Below are 22526 nucleotides of genomic sequence, written 5' to 3' on the forward strand. Positions count from 1 at the left end.
CTAGAAAGCCCCATGCTCAATTTCATTTCACCACTACCCACCTTGAAGGCTGAGCTGGGGCTGTTCAGCCTCGAAAGGGGACCTCATCCCTGCCTGTCCCTGTCTACAGGGAGAGCTCTGTGCAGAGCCAGCTCTGCTCTGGGGGGCCAGCAATGGCATCAGAGGAACGGGCAGGAACTGATCCCAAGAAGTTCCCCCTGCACAGGAGCCAGAACTTCTTCCCAGGGCAGTGGCCCAGCCCTGAACAGATTGCCCAGAAAGGTGTGGACTGTACTTATAGGGGATATTCTAGAGTCCTCTGGATACAATCCTGTGCCTGTACTCTGGGATGGCCCTGCTGGAGCAGGCAGGTGGGACCAGATGAGCCTCTGTGGGCCCGCTCAGCCTGACCCTATCCCATTATTCCGCGATTCCCACCAGGTGATAAGGGAAGCTGTGGTGTCTTGTAGAGGGAGAAAGAGCACAAAGACCACTCAACAAATGGCACAGCAGGCATGTCATATTTGCGTCGTGTAGTACAACATTCCCTCTGCTCTCTGTGGAGCCCTTAAATAAATATTTAATGTTCACTCACAGTAGCATCCGTGCTTTAACAGTGGCAGGGAGAGGTGTGGCGGTAGCTGCTGAGGCTGAACAGTCCCGCTGTCACACAGCACCAGCCTTCACCTGACCAAAGCCCTGTCGGTGTCACTAGCACGAGACAGAGCTGCCGGCCCTGCAGGGACGCTGGGCTGCAAGCGGTGTGCCCACAGAAACCTCGGGCTTTGGGGCTCTGTGACTCGATGTGCCCACAGAAACCTCGGGCTCTGGGGCTCTGTGACTCGATGTGCCCACAGAAACCTCGGGCTCTGGGGCTCTGTGACTCGATGTGCCCATAGAAACCTCGGGCTCTGGGGATCTGTGACTCCACGCGCTCGCTCCAGCCCGGCCCGCCGCGGCCATCGCACCTCACAGCGAGTGCCCTGTGCGCATGCGCCGCTCCGGGGCGGCTCACCATAGCGGGTTGGCCGTGCTCGAGAAGGCGGCACAGCAGCATCCGAGATGGCGGCGAAGCCGCTCTCAAGATGGCGGCAGGGCCATGCTCAACGCGGCAGCGGGGCCACTCTCAAGATGGCGCCTGAACGGCGGGCACAAAATGGCGCGGTGCGGGCCCTCCTCGCCTCAGACAGCGCCTGTTCTCCGCTGGAGGCCGACCCCGACCCCGCCTCCGCAGCGCGATCTGTCGCGGCGCTTTGCGGCCCGGGGACACCGGGGCTGGGGCCGGCGGCGCCGGAGGCGGGCGGGCGGCGTCAGGCAGCGGCGGAGCAGCCTCTGTCGCGGTCGCGGCGCGCCGCACAGACGCGAGGGCCCCTGACGTAGCGCGGCGCCATGGCGGGCGTGGGGGCGCGGCCGCGGGCCCGGGCCCGGGCCGGGCTGTGAGGGGTTCCCGCCGCTTCCCCGCGCTCCCGCCGCCTCCCTGAGCCGCCCGCCCCGCCCGCCGCGGAGATGGCGTCGGGGCTGCGCGCCGCCGGGTTTCCCCGCTGGAAGCGGCACATCGCGGAGGAGCTGCGGCGGCGGGACCGGCTGCAGCGCCAGGCGTTCGAGGAGATCATCGCCCAGTGTAAGGGGGGCCCGGCGGGGCGCGGCCGAAGTAGCGCTTCTGTTCTCCCTCACCGATGCCCATCAGTATGTGCAGGGAGACTCTGCTCAGCGGGGAGGGTGTGGAGTCTTCCTCTCTGGAGGTTTCCCGGAGCTGGATTGTGTCCGGTGCCCTGTGCTATGGGATGACCTTGTTTGAGCAGGGAGGTGGGAGTTGGGGGCCCGCAGTGCTCCGTTCCAGCCCGAATCATTCTGGGATTTCCCCCCCATTATTCAAAAGTGGGAAAGCCGTGGTGGCACAGGGTCCCCGGGGCCTCGCCCGTGCCGTTTTCACGGGAGTGTTTGGGACATGTCTGTAATAACAGGAAAGCAGGAATTTCTGCTTTATCGGGGAAAATACGTAGTTGTTTCAGTTCTCCGAGAGGCTGAAGCGCTTTGTGCTCTGAACAGTGATTGAATGTCTGAATTGTCTGCACAATTCCTGCCCAGTTGCTTGTGGAACCGAGAACAATGGTGATATTGACCCTGCTCTTGGTCTTTTGTAAAATTTGGAGCTATCCAGGGGCCAGCACTCTCTGTTCAGGGCTGTCTTACCCGCCCCTCTCCAGCCTCAGCTGTGTCAGGACGGAAGGGGGGGGTCCCACACACTGTGTGAGAAAAAAATCGGCAGAGCTGGGTTTGGCCTCTCTGCTAGGCCTGTGCTCCTGGTTGCTGTCCTTTGAGGAGCTCCAAAGAGTCTGAACTTTGAACTCTCTCTGTTTTAGCAGCTAACAATGCACCTGAGGAGTTGCTGTGTCTTTCTCTTTTAAGCTTTCATAAAACCAGTCCCACACAGCATCTGGGTTAATTAGGAGTTCCTGGGGTTATTGGTGAATGGTGCCTTAACCTGTTAAGATCAAAGAGGAGGGAGAACACAGTGATGTGGTGGAGTCTCATGTAGCATTTGGTTGCGTCACTGTAATTGAAGGGACTAGATCATAGCTAGTGATCAAGGCAGAAGATGGGGATCTGGATTTGCTTTCTGGTTGTCTTAAGTGCAGTTTTTGCTCCTGCAGATAACAAGCTGCTGGAGAAGTCAGACCTTCATGCAGTGCTGGCTGATAAACTTCAAGCAGAAAAATATGACATGCAGAGCAGACATGAGATCAGGTATGTAACGCTCCTTTTTTGTCAGTAGTTGTTTGTTGTACACCTTGTAACCTACACCACTGTTTGATGCCTCACACAAACAGCTCCTGGATCCCTACAGTGACTTGGCACATAACAAACTGAAATTCTGTTGGACTAAATGTAACTTACAGCTGTGTCTAAGGTTGTGATAAAGTTACAGTATGTTTAGAGTATGCAGCACAGAAAGATCTGGCCAGGTTTGGGAAGGAACAGAGGTGGACCACAGTGAGCTGCTCCTCATGGTCTGTTTGCCTTGTAACACTTACAGTGGTTTTCTGCTCTTCCTATTGAGTATAGGATGATTTAATGGCTTAGTTTCTTTCAGTCTGTGTCATTACAGGAAAGGGTAGAAAGAAATAAACCATTATTGCAAAGTGTCAGTCCTAAGTAAGTACCAGATGCCAAAAGGAAGGTGTTTTGTGCCTGCTTTTTAATAGGATTTCTTGGGAAGCTTCCTCCCTATCCTGAGAGTAGCACTTTGCTGAAGGTTCTGCTGATGTTTGACTGCACAGCAAACCCTTGTGCCAGAAGTGTCCCTTGGACAGCCTGTCTGTTCCACAGGTGAGGGCTGGCCAGCTCTGCCCTCAGTGTACCTGAAGAGAAGGCAGGGCCAAGGAGCTCAGAATTCCTACTTCTGTAAGAAATGCTTCCTCTGTTGAGGTTCTTTTTGCTCTTGTCCTGAAACCAGAACCCCTCTACAGCAGGGAACTGTATGAGCATGTCCAATTGGGATGCAAAACAAATCAATACAGCGGAGAAGGAAGAACTGCTAGGTTTACAGGAATTGCAGGCAAAACTCCAGCGGACTGAAGATAACACCCATGTGAAAGTTCCCAAAAGCTTTCTGATGGCTGCATCTGTCTCGAACCATTTCAGTTTATGGGAATTGTGTTTGGCTGCATGCCAGGTCTAAGAGATGAGGCTGGGCTAAATGTGGATGAGAAGAAAGACACAGAAGCAGCATCTGAAAGTAAATACTCAGCTGAACTCTTGATACTGTGCTCAGTATATGACAGGTTTTTGAAACAAAATTAAGTTTCTAATCCTAGATAGCTGAAGAAAAGTTTTTTTACTTCCCTCAAGGCCAAGGACTAGTATCTAGTTCTGGCAGTAGAAGTATGTGTGGCTGGAGCTATAGGATGTGTTGAATATTACCGCAGGGCTTGGTTTCTTGTCTGCACACGTATTTTTGGAAATGCAGTTAGTGCAGCATTAGTTCAGTGAGGGGCTGGTTGGTTGTTTTTTGAGAAGAACAGTAGGTTACTGGTATCACTGTGAGGCATTTGGATGGATTATCTGTTTCTTCCTGGACTGTTACAACACAAAATGACTGCAGACAGGGATGCAATTACCTTGTTCTGTTTGTCTGATATAATGGTGTTGAAGTTGAAATTTATGGCTTTTTAAAAAAGCTCTAAAAGCTATATTCAAAATATAGCTGATAATATGCTCAGAGTCTGTGTGTGTATATGGTTTTTAAAAGCTTGATTTTTTCTGTTCCTGTCTCTGTGCTTTCAGAGACATGAGTGGTGTCTCTGAAAGCACAAAGACAGGAATGTTACATTTAGTTGTTTGGGGAGGAGGGTGATATAAATGTTCTGATATGTAAAAATTAAAGATTATCTCACAGTAATAGTGTTGAAAAACACAATTAGTAACCACTTCAAAACTTATGCACAAAAAGAGTATAGTCAGGCCAATGGAGGAGTGACGTGTCACACCTGAGACTGTAAACCCAAGAGCCTGGGAATATTCCCTTGGTTTCCTGACTTTTGGTTCTGAACCCTATCCAGGCCTCTTGCATCTTCAAGGTCTACCAGCTCCCTCCAGAACAAATCAGGGTGGTAAAATATTTGTAATTGTTCCAGAATTTTGAGAGTGTACTTTCAAGACTCAGACGTCTTCATGCAAATTTAAACAAACACTAGTTATCTTCCCTTGGAGTTTGAATTCTGGTTTAAAAATGTACAAAAGTGAATCTAGTGCTCAGGAGCTGTAACCTTCCAGTACCGTGTGATTTGGTTTGTTATGAATCACCTGTGTCCCTGGTGTACAGAGCTTCCGAAGGAGGCAATGTCTGGACCCTGGCAAAGGCACAGAAACAACTGAATTCTAATTTGGGACATCTCCTCTTCTTCTCTGTCCAATTGCAGCCCAGGACACGATAGCACATGGAACGACGCTCAGCTGCAGGAGCTGGCCCAGCTGAAGATAAAGCACCAAGAGGAGCTGACTGAGCTGCACAAGAAACGTGGCGAGGTTGGAAAGTCTTACGTTCTCTGTGGTTCATATGTGGCCTTTTGGGAACCTGACCATGATTTTACCAGGCTTATTAATCATCATTTTTTCCTCTTTTTATCTAGAGGCTTTTTAAGCTTCCCCAATTTTTGATGATTAAAATCAACCAGACACAGGCTGGTCTGTAGTACTGTCACCAGGAGATAAGAGCTCACATTATCAGCATAGCATGATTATTAAGTGCTGAATTTTCTGCTTAATTAATAAGATTTTAGTTGTATTAGAGGAGGAAGGAACTGATCTGGGCCACAGAGCTGTATTTGACCACTAATAACTTGAAAAGACATAGAATGAGCGGGGCATAGGGGGCTGTGTGTGGTTTCACTGGTCTCACTTTGCAGCAGCAGCCAAGGCTGAGTGAGCCATGGTGCTAGGCTGGAAAGGGAGTGCTGGTTCAGAGCCCAGGAGTTCTGTAACCATGACACTTGGGCCTAGAGGAGAGGAAAAGCCAGGTGTCTTGGATTTGTGTTTTGCGGATTTTTTTGACCAGGAGATAGGGAATTTCAGCAGCAGAATTGTGTTTTTAAAAGCACAGCAGTGGACTGAATGAGTCTGAAAACTGAATGGGACTGCACACTTTGATAGGGAAAAGGTGTGAATGGCCTGAAATATGCTATCGTGCTCCTCTGATCACACCCCACTGGAGGTGTGGAGAAGCTCCAGTGTCAGCAATTCTGAGCTTTCCAAAGAGGAGACTGTTTTCTCTAGGAGGTGTGCACTAAGTGGTTAGGCCACTCAAAATACTTTCTTTGCTCCCTACTTGGTGTCCTAAAATCACCTACACAGGCAGGCACTCTTCCCAGAAATCAGTCTTCCTTCCTGGGCAGCTGAGGCTGTGCTGCTGGGTAAGCTATGCGCTGGCAGCTGCAGCTTGGCAGCATTGGCCTCTGCCTCACTGTTCCCTGTGCTCTGCAGGCACTCCACCATCAACTTCCTCTGTGAGAAAACTCTTGGTGGCACCTGTGTTCACAGTGAGAGCTGTGTGTCTCCTGAAATGGCTGTCCTGGCTCTAACAGGATAATTTGTTTCTTGGTTGTCAGTACTCATTTGTTCATTTAACTTGACAATTTTTAATTTCTGTATTGATTTTTCCACTACTAAAATTTCTTCCTAATATACATTTTGTTTGATCTGACTATTAATGAAGTTTTTTGAGGGAAGAGAGACATCAAAGGACAGCAGCTTCCTGACAATTCATTTTTGAAAGTGGATTCTCTGATTTAATGTCCTGTGTAGCAGATCTGTATAGAAAGCTGGGGTAAAAAAGACCTGAAATGTGTGATCCATGCTTTTAATTCTAGATTAGTCTGTGCTTGCACTGAAAGCTGCTCAGTGTGTTTTCCACTGACATCCCTGCAGTTTGTAATGCAATTTTCTTCTCTCTCCAGCTGGCCCAGTCTGTTATTGATTTGAACAACCAAATGCAGCAGAAGGACAAAGAGATGCAGATGAATGAAGCTAAGTGAGTAAGAACTGTTTTGTCTGTGACCAGACTTCTGATGGAGTTCCTTATTGAAGTTATAATCTCTAGGAGTCTTAGCCCAGGGCTAAAAATGCTTTTGTGAGGCATTGTGCAAACAGCACAAGGAAGATGGCACAGGTCCCAAAGGAGATCCTCATGGTTTTGTATGTCTTGTTGCCATTCCAGGATTGCAGAGTATTTGCAAAAGATTTCTGAACTGGAAACAGAGTGCCAGGAATTGCGTAGCAAACTGCAAGATCTTGAGCGAGCTAATCAGACACTGAAAGACGAATATGATGCTCTCCAGATCACCTTCAATGCCTTGGAGGAGAAACTAAGGAAAACTACTGAAGACAACCAGGAGCTGGTCTCACGTTGGATGGCAGAGAAAGCACAAGAAGCCAATCGTTTGAATGCAGAAAATGAAAAGGATTCAAGGTGAGATCCATGGCCTTTGTTTGATAAAACTGATATGTTTTTCAGTTATGAGTGCATAGGATAAAACCAGATTTAGTTTTGACCTCTGAGATCTCTATTCTTGCACAGCACAGTGAGAGTCCAGAGCTTTCTTTTTCCAGCCAACACAGACTGACACTTCTTGAAAACATTCCTGTCTTTTAAATGAATAAAATATGTTCTTTTGTTTCTTCAGCAGCATTTAACTGTGTGCTGAAGATCATAAAAGAGATAGAAACTGTGGTGTTTTGCTGGTATTAGATTTGGACTTCTCTTGTTCATATTGCATCTTACACTGCACCTAGTTTTACCTGGTTTTTTTTTTTGATTTGACTAACTTCAGTGTTTTTTGCATTCCTCAAGAATGAGCATCTGCCATGAGACTGAGCTATGTAAAACTTGCTGCAAAAGTAATTTGCATGGCTTTTTTTCCTTGCAAAATAATTTTTCTTCTGAATTGTTTCAGCTTACTTGCCAGCTGATGATACCTAGAGACTGACCTATATTACAAGTCTCACAGTAGCTGGCAGTTTTGTATTATCTTCACTAACATAATCATTATTTTGGCAAGTTCTTGCTCTCTAAGCTAAAGCATATTCATATGTTTCATAAAGGGCCATAAGTTCGCTTTGTCTCATTCCCTCACTTGAGTGATCTTGTCCCACACTTGAGTGATCTTGTCCTTTGCTACTCACGGTAAGAAAACTGCCCCTCCTGCTCAGAGTATCTTGAAAAGCAGGATAAAATTACAGCAGGAGACTGATTTTTTTTTTCTATAATTTTAAATCTTATGAGGTCCCTCAGAGCTGTGCAGGGTAGCCTTTGGAATGGGATTAAGGAAATGTTGTTTTTCTTTTTTAATAACCTTGGGTTCTCTTTCTTAGGAGACGCCAGGCCAGGCTGCAGAAGGAGCTGGCTGAAGCTGCCAAAGAACCCTTGCCTGTTGAACCGTAAGCAGTTTTGATTTATAGTCTCTTTCATCAGTTTATGCCTCAGGTTTATGCAGAAGTATGATAAATGGTATCTTTGTTACTCCTAAATTGGGTGATCTAGAGGAGTGTTTGTGCTTCTTGTGTAAAGTCAGAAATGTGCAGTAACTCTCCCTACCTGAACTTACAGAAGAAGGAGCTCTTTTAGGACTGAAAATAGATGCTTGGAGTGAAAGTCCCAGAAATGGTTCATATGGTCAATAGATGTTATTAAAAAAATCATTTTATACTGAGATATGTGCCTTTGGTCTTTAAGATAGTTTTTCATGAAACAGTGAAATAATGAAACAATTACTCTGGAGATGTCTGGATTTTAAAATTTAGACTACAAACATGCTCGAAGATTTCTGGTAGGAGCCAGGGTACTGAGTGAATTAAAATACATGGTTTCCATACTGACAGGGGTTTATTGTCTAAGGGAAGAACAGTAGAGTACTTTACCTGGTAAGCTGAAGAGAAATCCCTCTAGTCCCTTGTTCTTGCCCTGCTGTGTTGGCTCTGGGAGGTGTGGGATCAGGTGGCTGCAGTGGGAGCTGTGGGTGCTCTGGGCTGGACCAGGGTGTTTGTGTTTGCCCAGTCTAGAACAGCTGCATCTGATGCTCTGTTCCTGGGCCCTGCAGAGTGCTGCCAGAGCAGCCTGCAGGCTTTTTCTGGAGATCTTCTCTCTTTATGTTCACATCACAGAGTCACATTAAGTGCTGTGCCGCAAGCCATCCTGTAGTATAATTGCTTCTGTTTACTACTCAAACTCTGCTTCAGAGATGGCTTTGATTTCTTCTTGATGATTTTATTATTTGAGAGCGTTTGTGTTGTGTAAATATGCTGCTTACTGAAGGGAAAAACTGCACCACTTCAAAGGGTGTGCCCTGGTGTTTATATTTACTTAAAAATACATTGTTAACTTGGAAAGTTCTTTTGCTACACATAGTTTTAATAGCAGAAACTTTTGATTTTTAAAAATGAATATTGGCAGAACTTGATAGTATTTTCTTGAAACATCAGCCTGGTACAGTCAATCAGCAAATATATTTTCTATAGTCTTTTCTTGTATACTCTCCTCCAAAATCTCAAATTGAAAGTGTAGCTATATTCTGAAATGAGAGATTTAGGTAGTTTTGTCCTTTTAAATGCTTTCGCAGCTGAGTGTTATCTGATGGCACAAATAGGTTATTTAAAATTTGAATTTAAACTTCTCTTCAGTCAAATAGCATCAGTAAAGTGTATTTTAAAATAGTTTGTTCTGCAAAATCAGCAGTGGAGGAAAAATCGTAATTGAAGGAAAGAATACTAGGCTGTCAGAGCCCATGGTGACTAATGGGGGAAATCTTCAGCATTGGTTGAGTAATTTAGCTGGATTAATTCATTGTACATTGGTTGGAACCTCACACTTGTGTTCAGCTGACCACCGACACTTTACTGGAGTGAGCAAAACCAGCTCTCACACCTAATGGTGCTGCACCTGAAATACAGCAGTGTAGAAAGTATCCGGGTGTCTTTGGTAGGTGAAGCAGGAAAATTCAATTAACTTCTTGTGTTTTCTCTAACACTTGCTTGTTTAGAAACAGGAAAAAAGGTGCTGATATTACCTGTACTTGGTGTTGCAGTAACTCATGTTTTTATTGTTCTGTAACTGCTCCAGCAAATATCATTGACTCTAGTGCAGCCTTGCTCAGGTCTGGTGGGTTTTTACAATGCTGTATGTAGTTAGTGCTATGAGCTGAATAGGATGCCTGTAGTAAAGAGAATCTGAAAAGGAGGAGTGAAAACAGAAACAAGGGGATGTGGAAATCCAGCACTGCTGTCAGTGAAGTGGAATTGGCAGCTGGAAGGAAAAAGCCTGAAATTTAGTTGCTGTCTATATCTATTTTCTGACACTGTGTGTTGAATTACATCTCTGGCGGTTGCATCAGTGTGGGTTATCTGGATCATCCTGTGTGTTGCTACAGCTTCATAAACTTGGGGTGCGCTGGGCATGGATGCTGACAGGCCCTGGAACAGTGCCATGCTGTCAGTGGCTGATTGAAAAGGAGGTGTTTTCTCTCACTTTAGCAGGGATGATGATATCGAAGTGCTTGCAGATGAAACCTCTGATGCAGCTGAGGAAACCTCTCCGGTGCGAGCTGTCAGCCGGACATCCAGGTTTGTAACCAAGAGATTCTTGTAGCATGTCACTGAGGAAGAACAAGGGGCATCATAGAGCTGGAGCAATGGTGGGAATGTAACTTAGGTTTCTAGTTGCCTTTAGGTAGAACACAGTTAATGCTTCTACCAGACCAGTAGGAAACTCATGTGCTGTACTCTCTGTTGCCATGCTTTAGATGTGCTGGTTTTCCTTTTCTGTTACCCTAGTGCCTGAAAAATCTTTGTTTAATCTATAAAATAAATATTTAAAAACTATGTAGTTAATAATGTGGCTATTACAATGCCTGTTGTTTTATGCCTCCCTTACTCCACAAGATAGCAATGTGATTATTGGTATCACAATAGCAATAGCTATTTGCAAATAGCTGGGTTTATCTGAAATCCTGAAAATAATCTTCACCTAGATTAAATACATCTCGTTACTTTTTCTAAAATAGCAGTGAGTGGAAAGTAAGAGGTAGTTACATGAGATTATGGATTAATTTTATTGAAATTTCAGACTTGGCAGACTGTTCTATCTAAACCCAGCAATTCACAGGGTGAGATTGAGGGACACTGAGGAAACTTCACCCACAAAGTGTGTTCTGAGTGGTAGTTACTGATGAATTTTGCACTGATGCCTGCCTTGGTGTTCTGTGTCTCTGGGCTGGGTCTGAGGGGAGGGAGTCTTTCCGGAGACATGTTGCTATGAAATGTGTTTGTATTGATCTTTATGTGGAGAAGCTATTCACAAGGTTTAAACCTGTCCTCCCCTCCTTCAGTAAGCGACTCTCCCAGCCAGCTGGAGGCCTTCTGGACTCTATCAGTAATATCTTTGGGTAGGTTAGAACACTTTCACCTCCTTGTTTTGTTTATTGGTTTCAATGTACACCAAAATCTTGGTGATGCAGGGAATGCAAACAAGTATTTTCAGCCTTCCTTCTAGCTTCTGCCTTTCTTTTTTTTTCTTTTTTGTTCTCCTCAACTTCCTGTTTCTTCCATCTTGCCGTGTGCTGACCTCTGACCTTTCCCTCCAGTCTGTCTGAGTCTCCCCTTTTGGGACATCAGTCTTCTGATACTGCCAGGTGAAAACATTATCCACTCTTAGTCCAGCATGTGATTGTATTCCATTGAAGTAACGTGGAACCCAGCTGCATTGTGCTGATTAGATTCTGCAGTTGAGAGCTCTGGTTAGAAACTATCGACAGTGAGAGAGGCAATGAGCCCCTCTTTGTGCAGAGAATACGTGGGGTTTGCTCTTACTTTCCACTGCACTTTGCTCCTTTAGTAGGGTTAATTAAAATGAGTCGTTGGGCTCTGTGCTTTGTGTCCAGAGTGGAGCCAGTCCTAAGCTAAGCTCTGCAGTAGGTGGATGTCTTTGCTTAAATGGAGCAGCCTAAGCTTTGGAACAGAGCATTTTGCTGCTTGGGATGTAGTGCTGAAATGGTGTTAAGTCTTCCTAGACATAACAATGGAGCTGCAGCCAGTCCCATCTTTCTCTTCCTATTGAAAACATTAAAACACTGCTCCAAAATGAGGTCAGTAATCAGTTCAGATAACTTATGTGGTGATCTGTGAAGTGTCTAAAGCCACAAGTGAATAGTGTTACATGACAAATGTAATTTTTGAAAGATAGGATGAAAAAAAAGATGTTAAAAGCACCTTCCCCCATTTTTTACTTTCTGTACAGAGTAGTTAATTGACAGGTAGACATCAGGATGAATTCAAGAGAGTTCATTTCTCATTTTTAAATGTTTCTGCTTTGTTTCATCTCAGGAGGCGTTCTCTGTCCTCGTTCCCTGCACCCCAGGATAATGCAGAGCCACATCCAGGTGCCAGTAAAGAAGTGAGAGTGCCCACTACTGCCATATGTGTCTTTGTGAGTACAGAAGGAATTATCTGCTCTGCCATTCTTTGTTCTGGTTTTAGAGGGAGAGAATCCCCTGTGTGAGAACTGATATCTCAAGACTTTCTATTAGTGCTGCCAAACAGGAAGGAATTCTTGGTTTGGTAGAAGCATTCATTCCATTTAATTCTTACCCCACGTGTTTCTCAGAGCCAGTGTTCGATGTCTGTCTTACTGAGGTCGATGATGACAAAGAAGTTTTCTGAGGGCACAGGGAAATTCCACCCCATTGCCCCTTGGCTCCCAGCAATCTCTATTCTATCATGCCATAGTAGAGCTGTGATTGGGGAAGAGATTGCTGACAGTTTGGGATTAATTCAGTTCCAGTTCTCCACAGTAAAGGGAGTTGTGGCACCAAATGTAATCCAACAAATATGATGAAGAGGAGCTCGTGGGGATGGGGTGTCTTCATTATCTGTGCGTGATCAAAGGTTTTCAAGCTGAGACCTCCTTTTTGTGTTCTTTGGACTCATAAAGCCAAACTTAAGTTTTTGTACAGGGCATTGTCTTGTGACTGAAAGTAATTTGTCTTGTAATGCAGCTGCTTGTTTGAACATGCCTCTGGAGCTTTCTTAGGCACTCCAGAGCTGGATGTGGAATTTTCATGGATATGGAATTACTGATTTTCTTCATTCAGAGTATTAGTGTGGCTCACTGCAGCAGGGAAGCGTGTGTATTCTTGCCTGCCCTGTTTTCATATTCTGTAGTGGAAGTTGTGGATGGAGGGAGTAGCAAGTCACCTCAGGTCAGAGTAGGGTCACGACTGAAATGGCAGCTGGAGGTGGCTTGAATAGGGGGCATTAGGGGAGGAGGTGTTGGGCTTTAGCTCCAGTATTTTGAGCCCAGGTGGAGGGTTGAGACATGTCTAGTTCTGGCAGAGCATTCCAGGAATTAATGCAAGGGCTCTGTGGCAGAGGTTTGGCAAATGTGGGGAGCAGACTGAGCTCACCTTTGGAGAGGCAAGTAGGAGGTGGAAACAGTAGTCACTTCAGGAATCATTCCCAGACATAGCTTCTAGGCAAGGCTTTTCACTAGTTTTGTTGTGAATGGCTCCTCTCCATTTGCAGAAAGATCAGATTTCAAGTGTGATTAGTCCTAAATATGAGCTGGCAGATCACATTCAAGCAACAAGTTCCATAAAAATACATATTTCCAGAAAAGCTGGTTTTGAAAGAGCAGTTACTGAAAATACTTAAAAAATAATTATGATTGTGGTGGTAATACTGTGTGGATAAGTAGTATAAAGCTGTGAAATGAATAGAGGAATAAAAAAGAAATTAATCTTAAAATTCTCATAGGTATTTAAAGTTCAAGATTTCAGAACATTAAACTGTTAGAAGCAGGGGGGCTGGGGGTCAGTGCATCTGCAGAGAAGAGTCACAGCTTAAGCCCAAGTCCTCTGCAAGCAGGTGCTGGCACACTTGTATTGCAGAATCACCAACACACACAGTGAATGCAGTGCATCAGCTGTGCTGTTTCCTGGCAGACCTGCTTAACTCAAGCCTGACTTGATTGTTCCATGGTTGTATGAGCTGATTGGATCATGTTCCATGGCTGTCTCTAGGTGGAGGAATGAAAAGTTACTTTCCTTCTACAGCACATCACATGTTACTGTTTTTTGTCCTGTCCCCTTTCCTTATTTTTTTTTCTGGTGTGACTTAAAGCCCTAAGCTTAGGAAGCATTATATACTTTTGGTAGTTTGGTATTCTGCTGTTTTTCTTGATGTGCCTTTGTTTTTTCTTCAGATAAGGATCGGCCTTTTTGTTGTCTGTGCACCACCAGCCACAGCAAAGTTTCAGTCTGTGGCTTTATTTCCTCTGAAAGATGCACAACTGTGATTCTGTGTAACCTATAAGTTCTGTAGCTTTCTGATCTGTGGGTTATGGGTGTATGCTAATTCCCTTTTGGGTGGCTGTTCTGTTCCTTCCCCCCAGGATGCACATGATGGGGAAGTGAATGCGGTGCAGTTCAGCCCTGGCTCCCGGTTACTAGCAACAGGAGGCATGGACCGGAGGGTTAAACTTTGGGAAGTCTTGGGAGGTAAATCTTTTTTGCTTTGAGGTGTGGTGGGATGCTAAAAAATCCTCATATTATGGGTCACTTTGTGCCAACTTCTGCTCTAATCCATTGCTCAAGTTTTGTTCATCTTTCTCTGTGCAGATAGGTGCGAGCCCAAAGGTTCCCTCTCCGGCAGTAACGCTGGGATTACAAGCATAGAATTTGATAGTGCTGTGAGTATCTGTGTAATATCTACTGTTTGTGGTTGGGAATAAATTAATGAAATTATGTTGTTCTCTACTATTGTTTCCATTCTAATTGAAGTTACCTAAGAAATTAGTTGAAACATAAAAGTAGCTGAAACTGTACAGAAGATCTCTATTTGATAAGAAGCAGTAATTCTGATCCTTGCTTTACAATTCAGATGATGATATGCAGCTCAGACGTTGGCTGTTACAGATTTTTGTTTAAAGTAAGAAGGCTGTGGTATAACACCACAGAAGAAGCAAATACACTGAGGCTTTATTTCTGTGAAGTTTTTTTTTCCGTAAGTGCTTTACTGAGGTCTGTGATGAATAGTAAAAGGTCTGATTATCCCAAGACTTGCAATTCCATGGCCTCTTCTCCCAGCAGTTTCTCCCCAGCCATGGCAAAGCAATGGTGTGGCTGGCAGAGTGTTTGCTGACAGTGTGAGATGTGCTCAGGTCATGTTCACCTGGAGCAGCGGAGACATGACTGAGATCAGCATCCAACAGTCCTACTTGAAGGAGTTTTGGGGTCTTGGATTGGTCTAACTGGACATGTGATCTGACTTTTTTGCTGAGACCTCTTCCATAGCACAAAGCTAATATGATTTCTGCCATTTGGTGATTCTATGTGCTAAATTACACTCAAGAGGATCCTTCTTTTGGACTGACAAGCTCATTAGAGATGTGGTGTTAATCTGCAGGTAAAACTAGTCCTGAGGTTTGGCAAGTGGCTTGAACACATTTGCTGTGAGAATTGCCTGGGTGAGATGCCAAAGGATTACGAGGATTCAGGAAAGATTTTGTGATGGACAGGAGTGCAAGCCTAAATTTTGTGGTGGCCATTCTCCATTATGGATGATTTGTGGGAGCCCTAAGCCTAAAGCCATGAAAAGTTGATTTCTCTCTCCTCAGGAAGATTTCATTTTTGAAATCTTAGCTTTAAATGCTAGAATTTTAATGAAAATGGCAAGAAACAGACTAATTCCACTCTGAGACCTTCCTAAGCAGTGGGGGTCGATGCAGGGCTTTTTTCCTCTGGAAAAAAACCCAACCAAACAAAAAAGAGGAAAACAACTCCACAACAGATGAGCGTAAACTAGAATGCATTTTCTCACTGCAGCAGAAGGTAAAGATGAATCTCCTTTTTCTGGTCTGGTTATTGTTATAATTGGTATACATTATTCTTGTTATAATCTATAGCCATGATTCTACAAACCCTTCCATTTTGGTGAGAAGTAGGTGCCATAGCCCTTTGGGAAGGGTTACATTAGCTTTCCATACTGGCATTTACTACTGTGGTTTTGGTTTTATTCCTTTTTTCCTTTGACAAAATAGAACTAATATGGTTTTAATGGTTTATTGGAAATACTTGAATTTGGTTTGCATATTGACTTGCAGAAGGAATTTGAAAGCAATCTTGTGTTTACAGGGTTCTTACCTCTTAGCAGCTTCAAATGACTTTGCCAGCAGAATCTGGACAGTTGATGACAATCGTTTACGGGTGAGTCTTGCAAGGCAAAGCAGTGCAAGGTTGTTTCTGTCTTGTATTCCCAGTTTTGTCTAATGGTGACATGGCAATTTTGGAAGTTGGGCATTTACAGACCCTTTTAATAGTTCTTTTTGTTGAGAGGTTCTTTATGTCTTGAAGATCTTCACAGCAAGACCTAAAATATGTTCTCCACACAGGCTTGCAGAGAGCTCCAGTTACTGTGTGATTTCCCAATACATCTCCCCACTAGAAAAACCTTGCCATGTAAAGTGTGTATACACTTTTGTGTACCCCTCTGGGGAGCTTTTAATGCTTATGATTTATGGAGAGCCACCTCAATGTTTCAGCCTCTCTCAAAGGACAGGCTGTTGAAAAGGGCTTTGTGGAAGACAAAAAGGGACTTCTGTTTTAAGTCCCTTAAACTTAATGGAGTAGCATTTTTGAAAAGAAGCCCTCTGCCTGGCTGTCCCAGGCAGCATGCCTAACATGTTGGACATCATCCTCAGTGTCTTTTGAACAGTTCCTCTTTTCCTCCCAAATACTTTGTACTCATATTCTTCTCCAATAGTTGGCTCTGATTTGAAAATAATCCTTTGATAGACTAAAATAACAGTTTAACGGCTTTCCAAGAGCCTTTTTGATTGTCATTTCCTATGTACACTTTTCCTCAACTTTTTATTTTAGTAAGATACTACTTTGACATTCAAATCTTCTGACATTTCAGTGTTGGTTATAACCAACAGGTGCACTGTAATTCATTGGGTAGTTCTCAGTCTGGAGATGTCAAGGAAAGATATCTTTCTACTCAGGAAAGTGAAGAGTATCAGTTCTTTTGCACCTTCTCCTTGGCTGCAAAACCTATTATTGTATGTGAATTATAGTGAATACAAGTTTAGCAGACATAATTTACTCACTGCAAAAGGTTAGTTGCACTTATAAACATTCACATAAATCTTCCTGTAATTCTTAGGAGTGCACTCATTGTTTCTGAGATGAAATAGTCCTCTCTGTTTCAAGTGTGAGCACTGTGAACTCTTCATGGCTTGCACATAAGCAGGAGGTAGTAAAGATGAAATCACTGCAAACTTTGCCAGAACTCCCTGCCTAAATGCTATACCTGTATGTGATATCTGTGCAGCAAGGGCAGAAGAGAGATGCAGAGTAGAAGATAGAGCCTCCTTGCTGGAGTTTGTATTCCTTTGTTAAGGCAAGGTGGTTTTTTGGGTTGATGTTTTGTGTGTCAGGTTTGGGTTTTTTTCCCAAACTTAGCTCTCATTTCTTTCCATTCTTAAGGACTTTTATTTTGTGTTTCCACAAGCCCAGATTGCTTTATATAATTTAATATTCTGTTGAGTATTTTTAAACAAATCTTAACTATCTACAAAGTTTCTGTCTTGTTTTTCATAACTCTTACTTTAGTAGTTCATTGTCCATTTTGTGATTCAGTATGTAAATGCTGAGCAATTCTGAGTCAATATGGTTCATGTTCTCAACCCCAGAGAGCCTCCCTCTGCACTTAAAGAAGCTGCTGTAGGGAGTTTTTTTGAAATCCCTGGTTGTCTCAGCTTTCAGGCTTTAAGAGGTAATAACAGCTGAGACTCGATACTGTTGTGTCCTTGAGGGAAGCTCCATAGAAAGCAGAAAGGCACAATTTCCATTTTCAGCATGCTTTAACCCCTTGGTTTGTCCTGCAAGGCTGTGTTGCAGTTGCCATCTGTCCATGAAACGTAGGTGTACAGAGTGTTGAGGAAGGAGCTGGCAGGTTCCTGAGTAACTGGAGAAACTGCAGGAAAAGGTGACCTGTGTTTCCCAGCTCCAGGCTGGACTCTGATAATTAACACTCTTACTCAATGGTGATCTCTGTTTAACTGTAATAGATGTTTTTTCTGCCAAGCAATGCAGGAGACATGCAAATTACAATTTGAGAAAGTGGAAATAACTCAGATTGACTGTGTCAATCTCCTGTCCCCAGCACACCCTTACAGGTCACAGTGGTAAAGTTCTGTCAGCCAAGTTCTTGCTGGACAATGCACGTATTGTTTCGGGAAGTCATGACCGGACCCTCAAACTCTGGGACCTCCGCAGCAAAGTTTGTAAGGAAGCCTAACTTCTGCCTTTCATCCATGTTTTGTGCTTCTGCTGAATGCTCCTAGCAGTCTGGTGTCAGATCAATTATTGATTATTTTACCAGTATAAAAATAGCAAAAGCTAGCAGTCATCCCATTTTCTAAGTGACTTTTTTAAGTAACTGAATTCTTTCTGTCTGTTACCTGGAATAAAAAATCCTGTGTGTTCAGGAAGCACTGTTAATGCTATTACACTGAGAGCAGCTGTTTTTGGGAGTGTTCTTTGTTTACCAGTCTGAGGGTGGGTATTTTAGTCTTCCACTAAAAACTTGGAGCCAGGCCAGGTTTTTAACCCTGAGGTGGTTGGAAGTGTCTCTTGGACACATACCAAAAAATTTCACCATCTCAAATGAAGGAATTGCTAGAACCCAGGCTTTTTTTGGGGGGGAGAAACATCTTATCTCTTTGGTTTTCTCCTACTGGGGGCTCTTAAACCTGCTTGCACTGAGAGAGCATTTGAGATTCAAAGTTACCTTGATACCTGAATTGCAAACATAGGTCAAGGAGACAGACTCATGTTGTTTAATAGTAGCAAATTATAGCTGGCTAAATATGAAGTGGAAGTAAATTAGTTGTCATGGGAACATTTCAAGTCCCAGCAAAGGAGATTGAGAAGGGCAGAGAGGTTGAAGACTTAATCAGGATTATTTTAAGACTGTTTGCCCTGTGCCACTCCTTGGGCACTGCTCTGTGTGGCCACTCTATGGGTGGGAGAGGGTTTAGGGATTATTTTCTGTCTCAGTTTTCATCAGTTTGGACAATGTGAATTTAAGTGTGTCACCTCTGGTTTCTCCTTTTTAGGTATAAAAACAGTATTTGCAGGATCTAGCTGCAATGACATTGTGTGTACTGAGCAGTGTGTAATGAGTGGACATTTTGATAAGAAAATTCGTTTCTGGGACATCAGGTAAAACTATTGTAGGAGAGCTTATGGTGTATTAGTGGTTATGGGTTTGCTGTCAGGTTAATATGAAGTAGGAAACTTCTTCCTGAGCTTGGTAGCTGGGGAGACTGTTATAAAAACTGCAAAAAGCCATTAAAGAGACTTTTGTTACTTCTTGCAGGCTGTTTGGTATTACAGGTTTGAGGTCTGTTTGGGGTTTTATTTTTTTTGTTTTGTTTTGTTTTTTGGAATGCCATTTCTTTTTTGGAAAGACAGCCTGCTTGCTGATAAGTATTTTTCATTGGTCAGTACTTGCTATTCTAGGGTGGGGTGGTGAGGAAAGTAGTTTCTTAACTTTTTGCTGTAAATGCTGTCCACAAGGTGGGATCTAGCTTGGGAAAGAAACAAAGTGTAAGAATAAACCAGTAATCCTTTTTATTCTCTTCCATACGGGGACAAGTCAAAGTTTTGATGCACTGGTTTGGCTTCTGGACCCTTGTTCGCTGCTTTCTGATTTTTTTTTTTTTTTCTTTCCTGTTTCTGTCTTTAGGACTGAAAGCATAGTAAAAGAACTGGAGTTGCTGGGAAGAATCACAGCTCTGGACCTGAACCCGGAGCGAACTGAGCTTCTGACCTGTTCCCGTGATGATCTGCTCAAGATCATTGATCTGCGCATTGGTGCTGTCAAGCAGACATTCAGGTGAGTGTATTCTTCGCAGGAATATTGTGAATTTCAGTACCTTGTATTGTGAGTTACCCTTGGTGCTGGAGTGGTTCTCAGGACCTCTGTGAAGACAGCAGTCTCCTCACTTTTTTTTTCTACATGGCAAAGTTCTCTGGAATGTCTAGAAACATTAAAGATCTGCTCTAATGGATCTTCTCATGTTTTGCTTTAAAGAAGGCAGCTTGGCTTATAAGTCTGTGTTGTAAAGGAATAATTTCTTCAGTTGCCATTGAGAGAAGGGTGTATGAGAAACATGAATTAGGATAAAGGGATGCTGGAGCATATTCTGAACTATGCAGAACTCCTTAACATTGTCTTTAGTAAGCATCTCTTCTCATAAATGAGTTAACAGTTATCTAATTCTAATTTTCCAGTGCCCAGGGATTCAAATGTGGCTCTGACTGGACAAGAGTTGTGTTCAGGTAAGGTCAGACATAAACAAGATACCTGATAAACTTGTCCCCAGCTAAACTGAGAGATTCCTGATGCTTGACTGCACTGGTCCCCAGTTACAGCTAGAAAAATGGGGCAGAGTTTGTAATTTGTCCAAGGTTACCTCTTGGTCAAGCCAGAGTATATCTATAAATACTGATCCAATGTCTTGTAAATGCTCTGATTTCAAAGTGCTTTCACCTTTTAGTATTAGCAGGTGATAACATATAACTCCTAAAAGACTGTTTAATGCCAAGTTGCTTGCTTAGGAAGTTGTGGGTGGAATGATGATGTGTGCTGGAAATTGCTGACTTGCATATTGTTCTTTGCCTTCTGCACCTGGTGTGATCTCACAGCCCTGATGGTAACTATGTGGCTGCTGGCTCAGCTGACGGGGCTCTCTACATTTGGAATGTGCTTACTGGGAAATTGGAGAGGACACTTGCAAAGCATCACAGGTGAGGTGTGGGACTCAGAATCAGTCAAAGAAAAGAAACTGAGAGTTTCTAGCCAGGCAGACACCTGGGAAAGAGCTGGAGAGAATGTAAATAATTCTTTATCTCTCTTGTTCTCACATTGTTTATAGTTAAGTTCTATCACTGTGCGTCAAGCACTCTGCACCAATGGTGTGGCTTGTTTTCACTTCAGAACCAATGGATTTGGCCTTTGCGAAGCTCTGTATAAAAGAGCAGTGTATTTTGAATAAATCGGAGTTTTACTCTCAGCAGCCTTCTGAGTGAGTCTTCTCATTCCCATCCTGCCTCGACAGTGACAGTGAGGGAGGTGGGACATGCAGCCTAGGGTGGTGATCTGGGTTGTGGATCGTGCTGAGCTATCAAAAAGTTGGAATTGTACAGCTTTGCAACTTTTATTGGCATGTGAGAATTATTAATAAGCAAAGTCTTTGGGGATTCATGGCAGTATTCTCTAGACTGAATTAGATTAGATTTTTTGTTGTTATCTTGTTAAACTGAGATATGATTCTAATAAAGTGCATTCAGTACACTTTGAAGAAATTGTACCTCCCTCGGACTTATTAAAAGTCCAAGTCTCTTGATGTGAGAAAGTGGGGTTTTTTTTAAATTTGTAATAGTATTTCAGTGCTAAGTGCCGTTGTGGAATTCAGCTTTCTTGTAAACTTACTCTTGCCTTCTCTTTCAGTTCTTCCATCAATGCAGTCACGTGGTCACCAGCGGGTGCCCACGTGGTGAGTGTGGACAAAGGAAACAAGGCTGTGCTGTGGGCTGAGTTCTGACTGAGGAGGGCGAAAGGCTGTGCGTGGTGGTGCTGGTCCGTGGCTGCGCAGCATGGAGACCTGAGCCCAGATCCATCCAGAGGCAGGATACTGACAAGCACATGGGCTCTGCTTTCCAGAGGGAAGTTCTAAAGCAATGGAGAAAGGAGCCTGAGTCTGAGACTTCTCATGGCCGTAACTGCACTGTGGCACTCGAACTCAGAATGGGATTAGCTGTTGTAGATGGAAAATATTACTTAGTCATGCCTTTACTTGCAGTATCTATGCACCACATGGAGCTGAAGATACTAGCGGGATTCCTCACCAGACAGCTGTGCCAAATATCCTGTCACACAAATGTATCTACAGCACTTCTGAGGTGGAAACTTTGGAAAGAAGTCATTGTGTATGCTAACTTAAAGCATGTTCTGTCTCCTGTGTTCTGTTTTGGTGGCCTAGTTCAGTCATGGGGTGAGAAGATCCTGAAACACGTCTAGGCAGTTTGAGGTGTTGGAACAGTTTTTTAAAGAGTCTCCTGTGGCTCTGACAGCTGTGCCTTTGAGTGATCAACTCCGTTTAGATCTGTTCTGATCCTGGCACAGGCTCTCCAGCACTGTCATGTGAACTCTGTGTATCGGTTCTTGAGGCAACGGTCTGTTCTTCAGGACTTCTGCACCCTTGTGTTGAAATGCCCTTCAGCAGCTTGGGCATCACAAAATAGGAGGTTTTTTAATCTTTTTATACCACAGGCAGTTTGATTACTGGGTGTGAGGAGAGAGCTCAGCTTGTTGAGGTTGTTGTAGAAGTTGTGCTGCAGTGATGAGGAATGTAGTAATCCTGTGACTTCAGTCCTGGAATACAGATGTTGGGTTCCTTTCTCTGTTCATCCGTCCTGTCCTGGCGGCCGACAGGACGCAGGGCAGCAGTGGCATCACATCCCAAATCCGTTGTTTTGGTGCTGGCAATTCCAGGCCACTTGCCCCGTTCTTGAGCACACGTGCAATATTCCCATTTGCGCTGGAGCCCTCTGTGGTACAGAACGGTGTCTTAGCTCTGTCCCTCTTCTGGCACCCTAAACCATGATGTGTCTGAGTGTGAGCTACCTGGCATATCTTTATCCAGCCAAACCTTTCCACATCATCTGGGCCTCAAGACAAGCCACCAGCGTTTTATTGCCTTTTTATTTGCACTTTATTTTCTTCTTTCCCGATAGTCTTGTACTGTGGAAGTGTGTTCTTTGGAGGGGCTGGGTTGGGGGAGCTGGTCTGACAGGCTCCCTCTAACCCAGCCTTTCGTTCAGACACTTTCTGCAGAGGGGAATTAGAGTATATGGGGCAAAGTTTTTATTTATTCAGCTGCCCATAAGAACTTGATTGTAAATAAACTTGTGTTCTGCTTTTAAAACCCCACA

The 22526-nt window shown here is 44.0% G+C and overlaps 1 protein-coding gene and 2 non-coding genes across 9 annotated transcripts; all 3 read left to right on the forward strand.

The window, feature by feature from the left end:
- The first annotated feature begins 1352 nt into the window (after positions 1 to 1352).
- ATG16L1 (autophagy related 16 like 1) lies at positions 1353 to 22524 on the forward strand. 7 transcript variants are annotated; one of them, XM_012575568.5, is made up of 19 exons: positions 1353 to 1600; positions 2634 to 2727; positions 4902 to 5007; positions 6435 to 6508; positions 6695 to 6946; positions 7849 to 7914; positions 10003 to 10092; positions 10857 to 10913; positions 11112 to 11159; positions 11851 to 11953; positions 13916 to 14021; positions 14142 to 14212; positions 15657 to 15728; positions 17689 to 17809; positions 18644 to 18749; positions 19276 to 19425; positions 19824 to 19871; positions 20238 to 20339; positions 21043 to 22524. In XM_012575568.5, the coding sequence occupies exons 1-19, from the start codon at positions 1486 to 1488 to the stop codon at positions 21134 to 21136; spliced, it is 1875 nt and encodes a 624-aa protein (XP_012431022.1). In that variant the 5' UTR covers positions 1353 to 1485; the 3' UTR covers positions 21137 to 22524. The 7 variants fall into 7 exon arrangements, with proteins under 7 accessions (XP_012431022.1, XP_030136595.1, XP_012431023.1 ...); XM_030280735.4 differs by having other exon boundaries at positions 10006 to 10092; XM_012575572.5 differs by having other exon boundaries at positions 1539 to 1665.
- Positions 12159 to 12428, forward strand: LOC115496479 (small Cajal body-specific RNA 6). The gene has a single exon (XR_003961982.4).
- LOC115496478 (small Cajal body-specific RNA 6) lies at positions 14543 to 14806 on the forward strand. The gene has a single exon (XR_003961981.4).
- Positions 22525 to 22526: the final 2 nt, after the last annotated feature.

The sequence above is a fragment of the Taeniopygia guttata genome, chromosome 9, assembly GCF_048771995.1.
Source record: "Taeniopygia guttata chromosome 9, bTaeGut7.mat, whole genome shotgun sequence".
Taxonomy (NCBI): Eukaryota; Metazoa; Chordata; class Aves; order Passeriformes; family Estrildidae; genus Taeniopygia; species Taeniopygia guttata.

Coding starts and splice junctions, on each gene's coding strand:
- ATG16L1 (XM_012575568.5), top strand. CDS start 1,486: ATGGCGTCGGGGCTGCGCGCCGCCGGGTTTCCCCGCTGGAAGCGGCAC. Junction 5,008..6,434: donor TGCACAAGAAACGTGGCGAG/GTTGGAAAGTCT, acceptor TTCTCTCTCCAG/CTGGCCCAGTCTGTTATTGA. Junction 14,213..15,656: donor GCATAGAATTTGATAGTGCT/GTGAGTATCTGT, acceptor TTGTGTTTACAG/GGTTCTTACCTCTTAGCAGC.